The 15,764-nt window shown below is 35.4% G+C and overlaps 1 protein-coding gene across 3 annotated transcripts in view; it reads left to right on the forward strand.

The window, feature by feature from the left end:
* The window catches only part of LOC100372527 (GTPase-activating Rap/Ran-GAP domain-like protein 3), a 180,958-nt gene that overhangs the window by 152,021 nt on the left and 13,173 nt on the right, over positions 1–15,764 (forward strand). For all 3 annotated transcript variants that reach the window (XM_085492476.1, XM_006818718.3, XM_085492477.1), the window contains exons 3-15: positions 2,515–2,598; positions 4,032–4,119; positions 4,719–4,837; positions 5,831–5,895; positions 6,089–6,149; positions 7,220–7,322; positions 10,904–11,002; positions 11,244–11,347; positions 11,926–12,040; positions 13,574–13,619; positions 14,635–14,741; positions 14,901–15,016; positions 15,340–15,450. In XM_085492476.1, the coding sequence (XP_085348602.1) occupies positions 2,515–2,598; positions 4,032–4,119; positions 4,719–4,837; positions 5,831–5,895; positions 6,089–6,149; positions 7,220–7,322; positions 10,904–11,002; positions 11,244–11,347; positions 11,926–12,040; positions 13,574–13,619; positions 14,635–14,741; positions 14,901–15,016; positions 15,340–15,450 (1,218 nt within the window). The remainder of the gene's footprint in view (positions 1–2,514; positions 2,599–4,031; positions 4,120–4,718; positions 4,838–5,830; positions 5,896–6,088; positions 6,150–7,219; positions 7,323–10,903; positions 11,003–11,243; positions 11,348–11,925; positions 12,041–13,573; positions 13,620–14,634; positions 14,742–14,900; positions 15,017–15,339; positions 15,451–15,764) is intronic.

The following is a 15,764-nucleotide window of genomic DNA, read 5'->3' on the forward strand; positions in this document are numbered from 1 at the left end:
ACTGGCATCACTAAGATAATATTTCTTAATATTTCTTATTAATAAAGTATCAAAGAATGATCTGGTCTGTGAATTACATTTGTTGACCACAATATGTTTAAAAATCTATATTGATAAATTGATAAACTGATTTGTGTTGTGTCAGGCAGACGATCACCATACGATGAAGTGCGTTTCGAACCGTGTCTGCTTGGATGAAAGCTTGCCATACAAGACCATTATTACAGATATGCAGTACCTTGCTTGAGCATGTAAATGTGTCCCCCAGACGAATAGATTTAGATGCAACTTCGAGTGTATTTTCTCCAGTGTACTCTTCAATGGCAAGTGAATAATAGGACTCCTCGATGCTTTTATAGGGGCTGACATGTATACTGCGACATCCTGCGTGGCGTTTAAAGAGAGATCTTAATTGGAGTTTCCAACAAGCATTATTGCTTCTGACAACGTGTCTTCTTGCATTTCCGTCTTTGAGAGGTTTCCAGTTGTCGGCACCTGCCCAGATTAATCTGAATTCGAGTTGGTAAAACTACAGCAGCAGAGATAACACGTATGGCCAGATTTTGTACATGAATTCAGACTTAGGATAATGCAAATCCCATAGTATAATGTGCCAACATAACACCTGAAAGCAATGTGTAGGAGAAATAACCAATAGCAAATATTGACACTTTGGTTGAGGTTAGAACGGATCCAATGCATACCTGTTGATGGGATGGTGCTGTAAAAGTAAAGCTTGCAGATATTTTACTTGAGATGCGCTAATCATAGTGTAGGATTGGTAGCATATGCTATTTGTGTATACCCTATTCGAGACGCAAACCTTCATTCAGCCCATACAGTGATCACAGCTGCAAAGGGAAAACTATCTAAAAATTGATATGATATGAAAAACGTAGATAATGCTGTCATCTGTCTATTGGCGCTGTATTAGACCATCATAAAAAAAACGCCATGTAGTCAAAAACCCGATTTACAAACATATTTTATATTTTGTGGTGGTCATAGAACATATTCAGGAAGAGGATGTTCACATCGTGATATATGTCCAAGTGAGTAACCCTGTCGAGATGTTATTCATTTTCTGTGTGTCCTTCGGTTGCTGGTTAATCAGAGACAGTATGTTGAAGTCAGTAGACAATAACTAATTGATGCTTTAAATCACCATCAATCATGACATGGACATGCGAGTCGAAAGAATGACATGGAAAAGAATGACCATTTATCCACTCAACAACACTATAGAAAAAATGGATTCGCCACTATGATCTTGAATGATCTTGCAGGCAGATGTTCTATATTTGGGACATGATTGCATAATGTTGGACAAATAAGTTACAAATATAATATATCATTAGATGTATATGTACATTCAGCAATCTCAGTATAGAATGAATGATCAACATTCCATATACATATTTATTGATATATCAACAATTATGTTGGCAGGTAATGTCCCTGGGTATGTGTGTGGTTTGTAGAATTGTTAATGCGTCTGGAAGTTTATCAGGTTTCATCTGTAGCTCACATAGCACTCGGTAATCAAGGACTTGATGCATGAAACTGGTTTCCCATAAGCCGTAGCCTCAAGCCACGCATTATAATTTTACTGATGGTATAATATGGGTGAAACGTTCTCCGAACTTGGCTCTGAAGTACAACTACGACGAGATCGAAACAGTGCATATCGACTGACACAAATGACCTAGAAAAACACGTTTACCACGCTTTTTAACCAACATTTTTGAATTTCTGCTGATTGTACTTCACATATATGTGGCTAAGCAAGCCAATTGTTCGTCTGTAAACAAATTTAAGTTTGTATATGATTTTGGTCTACCATGATCAGTTATTTATACAACTGAATAGTCGCAAACATGATGCCACTCTAGCTCTGCGTACAGTGTGAACGGGGACGCGTTCAGTTGATAGATGCCCCAAACACAACCCTGCGTACTTCTATGGACAAAGTCCGGGACTTTGAAAAATATAACTTTTTTAATGAAATAGTATGCCCAGATACCAAAAACGATGATCTATCAACACATATATCCAGGATTCCCAGTTCGGAGTCCAATTGTGGATGAAATCGGCTACTTTGTCCTTAAAATAAACGCATTCTCTTGCGTGAATTAAATTTAAAATGGCAGCGTTTGATGGACGATTCCTCGGCACCTACGCCGTTACAATTGTTCCGTCTTCACTAGTCGTTTTTGTAAAGACATTTCAGTTTCAGATAATTATGTAATGGTTGTTACGGATAACTATCGTCATTTCAACCGATTTCGGCTGGAAAACTACTTATTTTTAACTTGGGACATATATCAACCGAACGCGTCCCCGTACACGCATCACTGTATGCAGTGCTACCACACACTTCTTCTTAGAACAATGAGTAACGATAAAAGTCACAATATTAACATTTACATTTAGAGTCCGAACTCTATCGATGCTTTGGCACACTTTCACGCAATTATTTATCTAATTACGTCATTATTATCTGTTTTATTTCAGCTCATATCATGTGACGCTGGTGGTGCTATTCAAAATGCCGGTAGATTCAGGGTAGAAGACGGTGAAATAAGAGATGAAGTCCATGTAAGTAAACTACGGCCATTGACTAATACAGTATCGAAAAACACGGAAAAAATAGTGTTATAGTTTGTCCAAATAAAGCAAAGTGTTTTCGGAAATATACTCCCAGATGCCACCTGTCTTGTGTAGATTGTGACTAAGATTGATATATAAAGGTTCATATATTTTATTTCTACATTCGAGCCTTCGAGCTCGCATAAAAATAGTAGGAAGCGTCAGGGGTACAGTTTAATACCAAGGTACTTCGAGAAAATAGGCAATAGTTAAATGGCGAAACCTTCAAAATATACAACATGCAAAATCTCATCAACCACAATAACATGACAAGTAATACAAGACTCATTGTCCTCTATAACTTGTATGTAAATCTTGCTGTTAGCTGATCGCCAAATCAAACACACTGGCGACATTGTGTTCCTAGATGAACTTTCAGACATAAAAAAGATTGGCTAAGAAAAGTGGTCGTCAAACGCCGAACGTGCATTGTGTCATGTGTGAAGGTAGTCGAGCATCGTTTTTAATACAACTCGTTGTTTGTTTTTTTTACTATTAATAATAATCACATTTCATGTGGGCAAAATTAAAATGAAACGCCGAATGTAAGAGTTTTAGAGCCAACAAAAACATGTATTTAACGACTTTAAATACTGCCGACAGGTAAGTCACGTCTTGTCACGATTTGTGACAAGCTTGCATCATTTGTTATAAAATATCTGACAAGCGTCATTACATACACAGTGGGAGAACTCTTTGCCAATTATAAATGCCGTGAACCACATCAGTTTGTTCGTAAATAACTTTGTTATATGGGATAACGCTCGATAATAAGCCGACGAGCAACACACTATCTACTACTCCAGGGCGGTCATACTTTGTTTCAGGTTGACTTAATCGATTTCGACGCTTAATCGAGCCATGTATTAAATGCAAAATAGCTATTTAAAATAACTGAATACGATGTTGTTGTTGAAAATATATTTTAAGTTGTGCTAATTTTGGTTATCGTGCCTTTCAGCAATTTGAATAATAACGTTTATGTCACGAAATAAATGAACTCTACATGAATGTGTTTGTCCAATTTTGCTGATTTTCCCAGAGATTGAGAATATGTATAATTGAAAACAATATATGTAAAATATGTTTTAAGATAGCATTGAATCGAGTACTGGTAAAACATTATTCTACAACACTTCGTGACAAACTCAACACTGCAGCAAAACCATTTTTTTATTATACATTGTAGTCCTCTTTTTCACGTGAAAATGTTTTTGGTAACTGTTTTTCTAGTATATCTAAAACATATCAACACAATATTTTGCTTATTTGACAGTCACGTGATTTAATAATAACTTTTATAAATTGTTGTGGTCTAATGAGTACTATTTTTATTAAACAAGATTCCTCAACAAATCTTTATTTTTCTGGTTTATACACAGATTCCTAACGCTGGTACTGGTACAGACATCCATCTAGAAAATCCAGAATATCAGACAAGATGGTATTTTAAGTACTTTCTAGGAAAACGTGAGTGAACATCTTAATGCTGAGATATGCATGCAATAACGTGGTATAAAAACATAAAATATTAAAGCATATTTGACTACGACGGTTTGTTTTACTTTGTCACGTGTTTGCATGAATGTCTCTCTGAATCTGTATACAGATATGGCACTGTGATTGGTTACGTTGTATTACTGAGTGATACATTCAATGTTTCATGAAACGATAGGAGAAAACGAGTTATTAAGTTTTACACTGAATTATTCATGTAACTTACCGAGATCTCTTAACGGCCTAGAGGAAGTGAATTAGGTGCATCTAACCTAAAAAACGACTGCATTATTTAAGATCAGAATGAATGTCGTGTTTTTTTCACAATGTAATGGGCATTCACGCATGTACAGGGTGAAAAATCAATACAGCTTGTCATTCTTATAGTTTAAATCTTTAACAAAATTGTATTTAATTTTTTTTATATCAATGAACATAAATATAAAACACATACTAAGAGTTCATAATTTATATACGCATTGAATTGTGTTCGTCTGTTACCATACATACTTCCTTTCAAACGTGTACATATAAATAGAAAATAATTGTTGTTATTATTATTTTTACTCCAGTTCATCAAAACTATGTAGGTGCTGACCTTGAAAAGAATGCCTTCTTCCTGTCTGTTGTGTTAACAGACGCCAACAACCATAACGTGCCACAGTACCGAGCAATCCTATGGAGAAAGACGGTGGGTAGAAGCATATAATTGCAATTTTTATATAGTTATATTATGTTTACAATCACCTGACATATTACCAGCAATGTCCTAGGAAAAATCACAAAATATCGTTATTTTTTGCTTCCAACATATTTGCCACATTTAATTAACTCATACTATTTCGCGTCCGGCGTAGTTATGGAACATTGACTTTAATGGATGTGCTCTCCACTACCTTGGGCAGAATAAATGAATATATTAACTATTATATGTTCTCATTTAATTGGACTGGATGCAGATATGTCAGAGAGCGTATGTAAGGCAGTGTTATTTACAAGATATCAGTGTGACCTTGGGTGCTTTATGGTATGGCATCTTGGTAAACACTAGAATAGTACAACCTATACATGAATAATCAAATCTTTCTAAAAAGGTCAAGGGGCTTTTAGTGGAAATGATGTTGGCTAGGTCATGTATAAGATAGTTCGTTGCAAAGCGGGTATCCATTTAAATCATTAAAATCTCAAAATAAGCGTATAGCCCGGGGCTATCACGCTACACAAGCGATCCACAGCACGGCATAGAACTTTACATCTAATGTGTCTAAACAGTATGGTTCCACTTTTCGCTGTTTGTGGTTACATCAACTATCGATCGTTAACGGCAATCACAAAAATCATCAGTTTCAATCAAATCTTTATAAATGAACATTGTCTGAGAAATAGCATTGTTTTGTGTGTGCAAATAAACGATTTACACATTATTTTATATCGTGTTTTTGGAACATATCTATATATAAAGCAATATAGAAGTTTACAAACGTATAAACACAAATGAATTGATTTTATAACAATACACTTTAGTTACATGGACTTAAATGTAAACCAATAAAACGATCTCACGTGAGTGCACGTTAGTCAAACGAGAAAATCTGTAATCATGTGTATGGATGATTTACGGTTATTTTTAACAATCATTCTTGTATATTAAAGCAAGCGATCTTATAATGGTTTTCATTCGCAGGGAACACAGAAGATTTGTATCCCATATAACCCAACGAAACCATTAACAGTTAAGTCTATCTTAAGGTGAGATCGGAAAACCTATTATCCAAAATAATTCAAAATAACTGCCATTAATGTTACGATCTTTTCAATTAGTTAGTATGCTTAATATATAGATATATGTAGCTACGTAATATGTGGGTATAACTTACATTTTATGCATGATATATTGGGGTGAATGGTTCATTTATATACTCGTTATTGTGCTATCTTTCAGCCGTTTTGAAATGAAAACTGAAAAAGCGCCAAAGGAAATTTACAACCCGGAAATTCAGAAGGTAAGGCGTTTGTTTTTCAGAAACGCGGCTCCGTACATTGCGATAACCGTTATTGTTAATTGGATATGTTTAACCGAGAGGGTTTCAGAATAAGGTTAATAGTACATACGCCATATGTTCGCAACAATAAAACATTAATTCATTGCTACATGATTGATATAATTGATTACTGAATGTATTTAGTCTTATTATCATTCGTCGTGATTCTTTTAAGTAGACTAATAGATGATGTAGTTTACAATTAAGGCATATCGTGTTATATATATTCAGAAATCTGTATGTGTCAGCTTACCGAAAAGTGTAGTTAATGTTTTTGCGATTCTAAATATGCTTGATTTTTACCTAAATAACAGCATTTTTTTATTGAAAGTAGTGAAAGAAAATTATCTGTTACCTGGCCCCTACTCACGAACTTCAAGATAAAACCGAGATAAGTTTGTTCTTGGCGTTGTTTTGATACAATCAATTATTAATATATACTCGACTATAAATTAAACTACTGTATGTTTTACGTTTACTGTTTGAGAACAAAAAATAGACACCGGTCTGAAGATGACACGTCAAATCAGTCTGATGAAGGCGTTTAACCTGTTCCTAATTGAGTTTTGTGTTAAGTACAAAGGATATTTGTGCCGGAATATTCATATACTAGTTTATTATGAATTCATGATTTCAATGTTTAGTCAACGTTATGCATACTTTTTCTGTAAACAGAAGAACAATGTGCGAGTAACTCGACAACCTTGTACTGTTATGTCATGTATTGTACCATGCGCAAACCATACGTCCTTGGATTATTCTCGTATGATGTATCTGCGTTTGCGGGCGTACAAATATGAAGCTGATTATGTAGGGGCATCATCTAAAATAGCATCTATAAATATAGGCTAACACTGGCATTTAACGTTGACATTGTATCGCATAGATCCACGTTTTTTTTAGTTTCCTACGACTAGGTTATCACACTGCATTTGACAATTCTTCGTAGTTAAATTACTATCATTCAAACGAAACCATACAAACTGGTACATACATTTTCGAATACAAACTTGTATGTATATTTATTCCAGGAACTCTTGCTTCTAGAAGAACAAGAAGGTTCAGTCAATTTCAAATTTGGTGTCTTGTATGCGAGAGAAGGTCAGACGTCAGACGACGAAATGTTCAGTAATGGTAAGTTAAAATGTCAAATTCGCCTTTTTTTTTTACTTTTTCAATATGTGAGAGGTTACTAAATCAGCTGACAGATGTATACTTTAGATTCATCTGTGTGAATAACTGCGTGAAAACATTTTCCGATGTGAGTAAAAGTGGAATGCGAGGTTGAAATGCTTGTTTTCATCTTTGCACTGACACTCGTCGCTGTTTAGATACAGTCCATTTACTGCGTGACTTAATAAACTAGTGTAATCATTTTCAATTTCATCCCAGCCTTTATAGTTCAATATATCTATTATTGTAAGGTCGCGAATTTGATATCCTATTAATCCCATGTATTAATTTCGTACTTCTAAAGGCTAAATATTAAATCAGAGATCGTATTTTTTAAGCGCGTATTCAAGGTCGATAAGCGTGCTGGCTCATTTGCATAATCGATCGATTGCCGTTTGTTAATCCTATTGCGATTTTAATTTAATTTAAATATTTTTGTAGTGATCATTACATTCGTAGTTTGGGGGATGCATTGATAGCATAAATACTAATTTGAAGTCAATTCAATTCGTGGTCATTTCACAATCCGACTGTGAAGTTGGGATAAGGAAAATTTGAAATGTGTTCTTACATGTTGTCAAAAATCACGAAGATCTCATGTTATTGGTTTATTTTGCGATAGTCAGCCATAATGTCAAATGTCTGCATTTTATTTACATAGTATGAATATATAACAAATTATTGGACTGCTTTATTGTTCGTCTTAATCCATCATCCGCAACCTTCAGATTTGTTATTTCATTTTTAAACCCACTTTTTTATTATTTCACTATTTTATATGTAGCCACTGTGGGTGGTTCTCTGCCAGATTTGTTGATTTCATTGTGACAACTTTAAATTTCTAATTTCAGTGAATTTTTCATTCATTTTGGCAAATAAGGCTATTTAAGCTTATTGTAAACGACTGTTATATATGTACTGGACCTATATCAGATTTGTCACTTTTGCGACGATAACTTTCATTTTCCGATTTTTGGGAACAGTGTTGCATTTTTAATAAAAAAAACACATTTTGTTTGAAAACGGGTCATTTGTACAGTGTCCCGTCTTGTACGGCGGCAGAGGTCTTCAAACTATACATCTATTTATTCTTGTTGTTTGTAATGTGTTACGCATTAGTGTATTATAATGAAGGAAGTCATTATATGCATTAGGTGTATTTGTATCCGTAATGGAACGTATTTACTTGTCCATATTACCCCTGTCAGATGTTAGTATTGTTTATGACTTCTTCATCTCACATCTTCATATACGTATAGTCTTTGTGATTTGTAGATTAGATTTAAATGTCGGTTTCGGGGATGTTTTGATTTTTACCAATATTCAATATGTGTCTGCATTATGATCATTACAAATAATTGTGAAACATATTTCATTTTTTGTCTGTTCAGTCAGTGCCCCATGGGTTCTTTCAATTAGATCGATATCGTTTGCAAATCTCAGATTCGATATTGGCCGGCCATCTATCGATTCAGAAGTATGCTTATCGTAATCACGTGGAGTCTCTGTCACGATCGGTGAAAGAATGATTTTATAAATATATTTAGAAAAAATCTTGTTGCATTACTGCATCTTATTGTTGGTCGTTGTTGTTCTGAAACGTATCTTTCACTGGGTGCCTAATCAGATAGCTTTGTAATAGCGTTAGTTTTTATATGATGTCATTGAACATTTACTGTACGTTTTTGTAGATTTCTTCTTTTCGAGCTTCAATTCAACAGAGATCTATAATTTACATTGCTTTGAGGAACATGTAGCTGTTTTAACCTGTGTGAAAGCATTGTTGTTCCACCACCAATTCTAATATGTCTAATCACCATTTCATCATGTTTTTTAGTTGATAATGTTATTATGGAAACGATCCTGAATTGTAAATTCACTTATTGTTTATCCGTAATTTCTTTCTGAATTTATTTGTATTCTTCACTCTGCTGTTCATTTCCCTGTATTCTCTTGCATCCTTTTGGTTGCTCCTGTCAGCCATGTTATATGCCTTTCCGAAGTACGGCGTCGAGCGATTGTTGGTATTATCAAATTATCTTTTCCTTAACCACTTCATGCATTTAGTTGATGAATTATACTTTTCGAAGTCATCCCTCTGTTTTGAATAGTTTGAGAATGTATTTTGATTAGGGTATTGGTGTGAATCGTCGGCGAATATGTCTGCTAAAGGCAGTACTGATAAAGATCGTTCGAGAACGAGGCTGGTATTGGCATTACTAATGTTGATTAGGTTTGGTTTAGACAGTATGATGGGAATGATTAGGTAATTGGTTTAGTTGGGACAGATAGATGATAATGGGTCTGGAATGGAGAGTAATTATACTGATATTTAGGGAATGAGTTTGGTATTTGCCATATTCGTGTCTATAGCGAAGAGGTCTTGATTTGGGCAGTAATGATTTAGACAAGTTGAAATGGGTCTGGATTTGGGTAGTAATGATTTAGACAGGTTGAAATGGATCTGGATTTGGGTAGTAATGATTTAGACAGGTTGAAATGGATCTGGATTTGGGTAGTAATGATTTAGACAGGTTGAAATAGGTCTGGATTTGGGCAGAAATGATTTAGACAGGTTGAAATGAGTCTGGATTTGGGCAGTAATGATTTAGACAGGTTGAAATGGGTCTTGATATGGGCAGTAATGATTTAGACAGGTTGAAATGGATTGGGAAGTGATGATGTGGTTAGTTGGAGAGTAACTTCCACCATAGCATGAAAACAAACGGTGCACATACACGCTGAGTATTATTTAATGTGAAATCTCAAACTCACCAAGACTCAGCGCACAGACAGTTGGCATTTAAGCCGATGGCCTAATAACCCCATTACAAAAGCAACCATTGCGCCGAATACCCTCATGTGTATGGCGGATTATTAGTCCGTATACAAAATGTATCATGCTCCGTCATCAGTGTGTTGAAAATATTGCCAGTTACTGCAATTGGTTAATCCACAGTGCAAATACGTACTCCCATTGGGTAATTACTCCTATATAATGGAGTAAATAACACATTCATTGACGCTTTACGCCACTGTCATTGAGTCGTCATGGAGAGTACAGCCGGGCGAATTAATTCTCTTCGGAACAATCCATTTTATTGCAGATTATGTGATTTCATACAAATACTATTGATGATAGTTCATAATTACGTTTTATTTGCGATATCCTGCATGTGGCATTTCAGTAGGCTGGTAATTGGTCCATGATTTTTCATACTAGACCTAGTTACTTTGCATATGACTAATATGTATGCCTAGGTGTTTTTGTCGGTTCATACAGTCTTATCCCAGGAGTACAGGCAATTAGTTGATTATCTAATGGAATCTGATTAGATCTTTTTTCTATTTATAAATCATGTTTCCAATTTACGTTAGTGCTTTTGTTGCGTAACAAATTACGTTTGTATGGGTTTCATTCACATAATAGCTTTAGAGATCCTATGTGAAAATCACATTGGCAATTTGCCAATATTTTCAATTTCGATTAGATTTCAACAGAAGTCACATGTAATTATTATGTTATTGTTGTTTACATTCAGAACACGGAGACAATGCGTTCCTGAAGTTCGTCAGTCTTCTCGGCGATCGCATCAGTCTGAAAGGATGGGACAGATTCAACGCTGGTCTCGATGTGAAAAGTGAGTTATTCAATAATAATAATAATAATAATAATAATAATAATAATAATAATAATAATAATAATAATAATAATAATAATAATAATAATACCTGCGCTTCCTTCAAAGAATAAATAATATATAGTGCACAAGTACATAATGTTTAGTTTGTTTAGTTTATTCGTTCGATGCAGTATCAGCTAAAAACTGTGTTCTTATTTGCTGACAATGGTTTATTATAATCTTTCCCTTTCTATCTCAGGTAACACAACGGGTACTAAATCTATTTACACTATTTATGAAGGACATGAAATCATGTTTCATGTGTCAACCATGTTGCCTTATTCAAAAGATAATAAACAACAGGTAATGTAAAGCATATTCACAGAAAACATCTGAGTCGGGGTGATTTGCATTTATACAAAATAACCAATCCATTTGGTCACAGGATCGGCGTTCACACAGAGCTAAGAATAGGGCGTATCATCAGCTAACATGTGTATAATTGTGTCTTGCAAGTGAGACAGGAAAATGAAAAAGCTGATAATAATACTCTATTCTGCCTTTAGATGAATCTATAGTTGGTGATTAATTCAGTTGCATTGGGATATCTTACAAAGGGAGTAACGTGCGATTTCAGGTATTAAACTGTTGAGCGTTGTGGATATCAACTACATTATTCTATAATTGCACATGCCAGTCAAATCGGACATTGTCGTTGTAGCCATGGTGTTCACTTAGAGCAAACTCATTGCCTACCTCGTTAAGAAAACAAAATGTGCGCTATTTAGTGTATATGTGATGTTAAGAGTATGTCTAAGCTTCATTAAATTGGTGACATTGATGAATAGACCAGGTGTGGTAAGTCAAGATCAAGGTACGTATGCGAATAATTGACAGTTTATTCACCAACTAATGAACACACGACATTTTTTTTTATTCAGGTGGAGCGTAAACGGCACATCGGTAATGACATCGTCACCATAGTATTCCAAGAAACATCTGATTCAAACGTCCAGCCAACATTCAAACCGTCAATGATCAAGTCACATTTTACCCGTATCCTTTGTTTATTTTATAACTCGTTGATATGTATTAGGTTATTGGGGGCACACCTGGCCGTGAAACCGTTATGAATGTAGCATGCCTTAGCTGGGTCCCATCTGTTTCGTTTTTTTGTTAAATGTCATTATATATTGGAAGGTTATTACCTACTACTTGGAGCTAGTTGATGTCACTGACTGTATTATCCACGAACCGAATAACAACCATGTTAGGGAAAGAAGATATATCATGTTATTGGCAAATAGAGAAATCAAATTGGCAAAAAGATTATGTAGACTCAAAGAACTGCGCTTGCGAGTCGTATGCTAATTTATGCTAATTAGTCAGGCCCACTCAGCGCGTCAATGAACGTCAGTGTCTACCGCAAATAATTGTCTGCATTTGGCAGATTCATTACCTTCTTGGCGAAAAAAACAAAAAAAAAACAATTTTCAGTCGGCATTATTATCAGGTATTGACATTGCACCGAGTGCGTGAATAAGTGTTATCGAACGTGCTTAGATTTGTTTTGTTCACAGCGAGTAATTCGTAACTGGCTACACCTCTGCGCGTAAGACACGTACAAGAAAATAAAGAACTAGTTTAAATCCTTATCTATGTCAGGAACGTGATTATATGCTCACTAGCTCCCGGCATGAAGCGGGATTATAGTTGGAGTTGGTTATTGTGTGATACGTGTTTACGAGTGCAACATGTAAGCTGTAAGTCTACGTACTGCAGGCGATTGGTGTACTGACTCGCCACACGTAATGCTCATTCTATATGCATATGGTTTGCATAATTAACGCAAACTTCAATCTCAATTATTATTATTAAAATGTTAATCATTAACAACTCAAAAATAACATAAACGTCATTGAGCGTGTACCACGTTTTGCAGGTATGTTAACTGCTCACTCGCGGCCTGCATAACGTAATAGTTTGCACGTAGATTAAGCAATCACACTGAATTGAGTACGTTAATTGTACACGCTTCTGCTATGTATTGCTTGTGTGATTATAGATTAATTAATTAGACAGTAATTGACCGATCCCAGTTTTTTCACTTTAAAAAGGATAAATAATCGTTAGTACGAGAAATCAGAAAGTACCAAACTGTACTGTGCTTTGATAATCGACGCTCATTGACTGTTAAATTATGCATTTAATATTTTAATTTAAACTAACATACAGTAGAATGGCGGTACTGACTGAAATACGTGAATCTCACTGAAATTCATCACTATATTTTAGAACTAATTCGACGATGGTATAATAAAAACTATGATAAAGTACTATATCTCGAACGGGGCCAAGGAGCTCTCTGTTCTCCTATTCATTGTTCTACATTTGACCAAAAGAATTTACGCATAGTTATATATAAATGATTATAACATTCACAACGTGATATATCATATCGTTTTGGAAATAAGATTAAAATATGTGAATGGTGCCTACCCACTTAATAAGTTTGGCAATGTGCCGTGTGCTGTATAGTATACACCCATATGCCTAAGTGTACGTAATTGTTCCATAACCTAATGGTAGATATATTTGCTTTAGTGACGTATAACTCAGAAGATGACAGCTACAAGTGAGTATTCTTCAATTGTACATAAAGAATTGAGATCCATTGCGCGATATCTTCACATTTTATGATTTTTCGCTTCTAGTCGTAGCTATATGTATGTGTGTTTATCAATACTCCCCAGGCCCAGTCTTATAACTTTTTGCTGTTTTATGTTTTTACTAAGATTTCCGATTTTAACTATACTTGAACTGTGATAACTTAATAGCTGCTCTCAATTAGGAGTGGTGTAGACATTCGCGATAGTATGCTTATCCATTTAAATATTTTGTTTTCAAATAATATTGAGCCACGATCAAATTCGACAATAATTAGTGTGGTCACGTGGTCGTACTGGTTAACTCCTTTGAAAATTCAATTAAACACGACATATATGAGAATAAGGAAATAATAATGATACTTAATTAGCGTCTGTTCAATTATGAACTTATCTTCTGATTCCTTGCACATGATACCTTGAAATATACGTGCATTCGTTCAGATGTTCGTAACTTACTGTGAGGTATTCCCAGCTGTACGTCTGAATACATCCACTGTCGTCCGAAATGTAATTTCCTTCACATAGCGGTGCCGGATATTTTACTTCCAATTGAGTATTCCACTGGAAAAGTTGGCTGGATATACTTCAGTGAGATAAACGTCAATATACCATATTTTCATTTGAATTTTATTTGTATTCCTGGGATTTAACAGTTATTAGCCTGTCGGCGACTATGTATGTACAGCGCTCAGTACTGTGATATGCATTGGCAGGAAGAACGCAATGGGAACGTGTAGTGCTCCGCTAACATATATACGCTAACATCTTTTTTAACCACAAGTATTTAGCACGTAGCCACTGAACATTCGCCACGTGCGCCTCACACCTCACACATACATGCATTATGCACGAGACAATCACGCCCTCTGGATATCACGTGACCAGATTTGCAGGTGGCTCGAAGTCGGTCCCGGTGCCTTCGACTAATCCTATAATACTGTATATGTATATTTCAACGTTTTATTTTGTATTACATTACAGGCTTTCGGTATTTTCAGAAGAATCTGTTCCGTTATTTGGCCCACCCCTGCCTTCCCCGCCTGTCTTTAAAGATCACATACAGTTCAGAGACTTTCTTCTTGTTAAACGTGAGTATAAGTGGGAGAGGTATCCTTCACCAGGCTCCACGAAATCAAGCTATCGATTAAGATCTTTCGACGGCTAAGATCACCATTGCGATTTAATACTGAGAAATGATACGTCTACCTACGTACATACATACAAAATGAAACCTACTTGTTTTGCAGTAATCAATGGAGAAAAAGCAGCATTCAATACACCAACCTTTGCTAACAAGCGACAGAGGACTTTGGATATGCTCATTAAAAACTTGCATCAGGAACTACTACCGGAGGTTAGCAAGGTAAGTAAGCAGTACGCGCCCGAGGTACTTGTATTTGTAGAACCAGTATTTCTTTATTCATTCGTGAATAAAAAAACCTACAATATACGGGGATGCATGAATCCTAAATCATATTCCGCGAACGAGCCTTAATGACTTTGTGTGGAGGGGGCAACAACGGACGTCATAGAAGATGCCAAGTGTAGAAACAACCGCGAGACATGTTTATAATTATGTCATTCCCGTATATGTCATGTAATTTTCTTAATGATAAATCGCAGTAAACGCGATTAATATTAACAAAGTCCTTATTTCTTGGATTAAATATCGTTTAACCTTTTCAGCAAAATATGTTAAACAAGCGATCCTTCAGTGACGTCATACCGGAAGCTCAACGAGGCGGGAAAAGTAGAAAGGAGGAGCAAAGGCAGTCGGAATTCCTTAGGATAGGACAGGTAATATATGGCGTTAGTATCGACGGACAAATCTGTGTTTGATTTTATTGAGAGAATTATATTTTTTTTTTGAAACTCTGAAATATTTTACGCTATAGACAATTAGAGGCAAATGACCGGCGAGGTATCGTTGTGGGCGAGAGTGCCACGAGACTCAAATAGTGTTTCATTGTATTTGAGGAGCAAATACAAGTCTCGCACGTGGCTCTCGTTCTCCACGAGATAACGGCGGCCATTTACAACTACTAGTACTGGTTTACTGAATATAAACGGCAACGAATGTAAAAATTGAAACTATATCGCTTATGAAATAC

The sequence above is a fragment of the Saccoglossus kowalevskii genome, chromosome 17, assembly GCF_978046115.1.
Source record: "Saccoglossus kowalevskii chromosome 17, keSacKowa6.1, whole genome shotgun sequence".
NCBI classification, from domain to species: domain Eukaryota; kingdom Metazoa; phylum Hemichordata; class Enteropneusta; family Harrimaniidae; genus Saccoglossus; species Saccoglossus kowalevskii.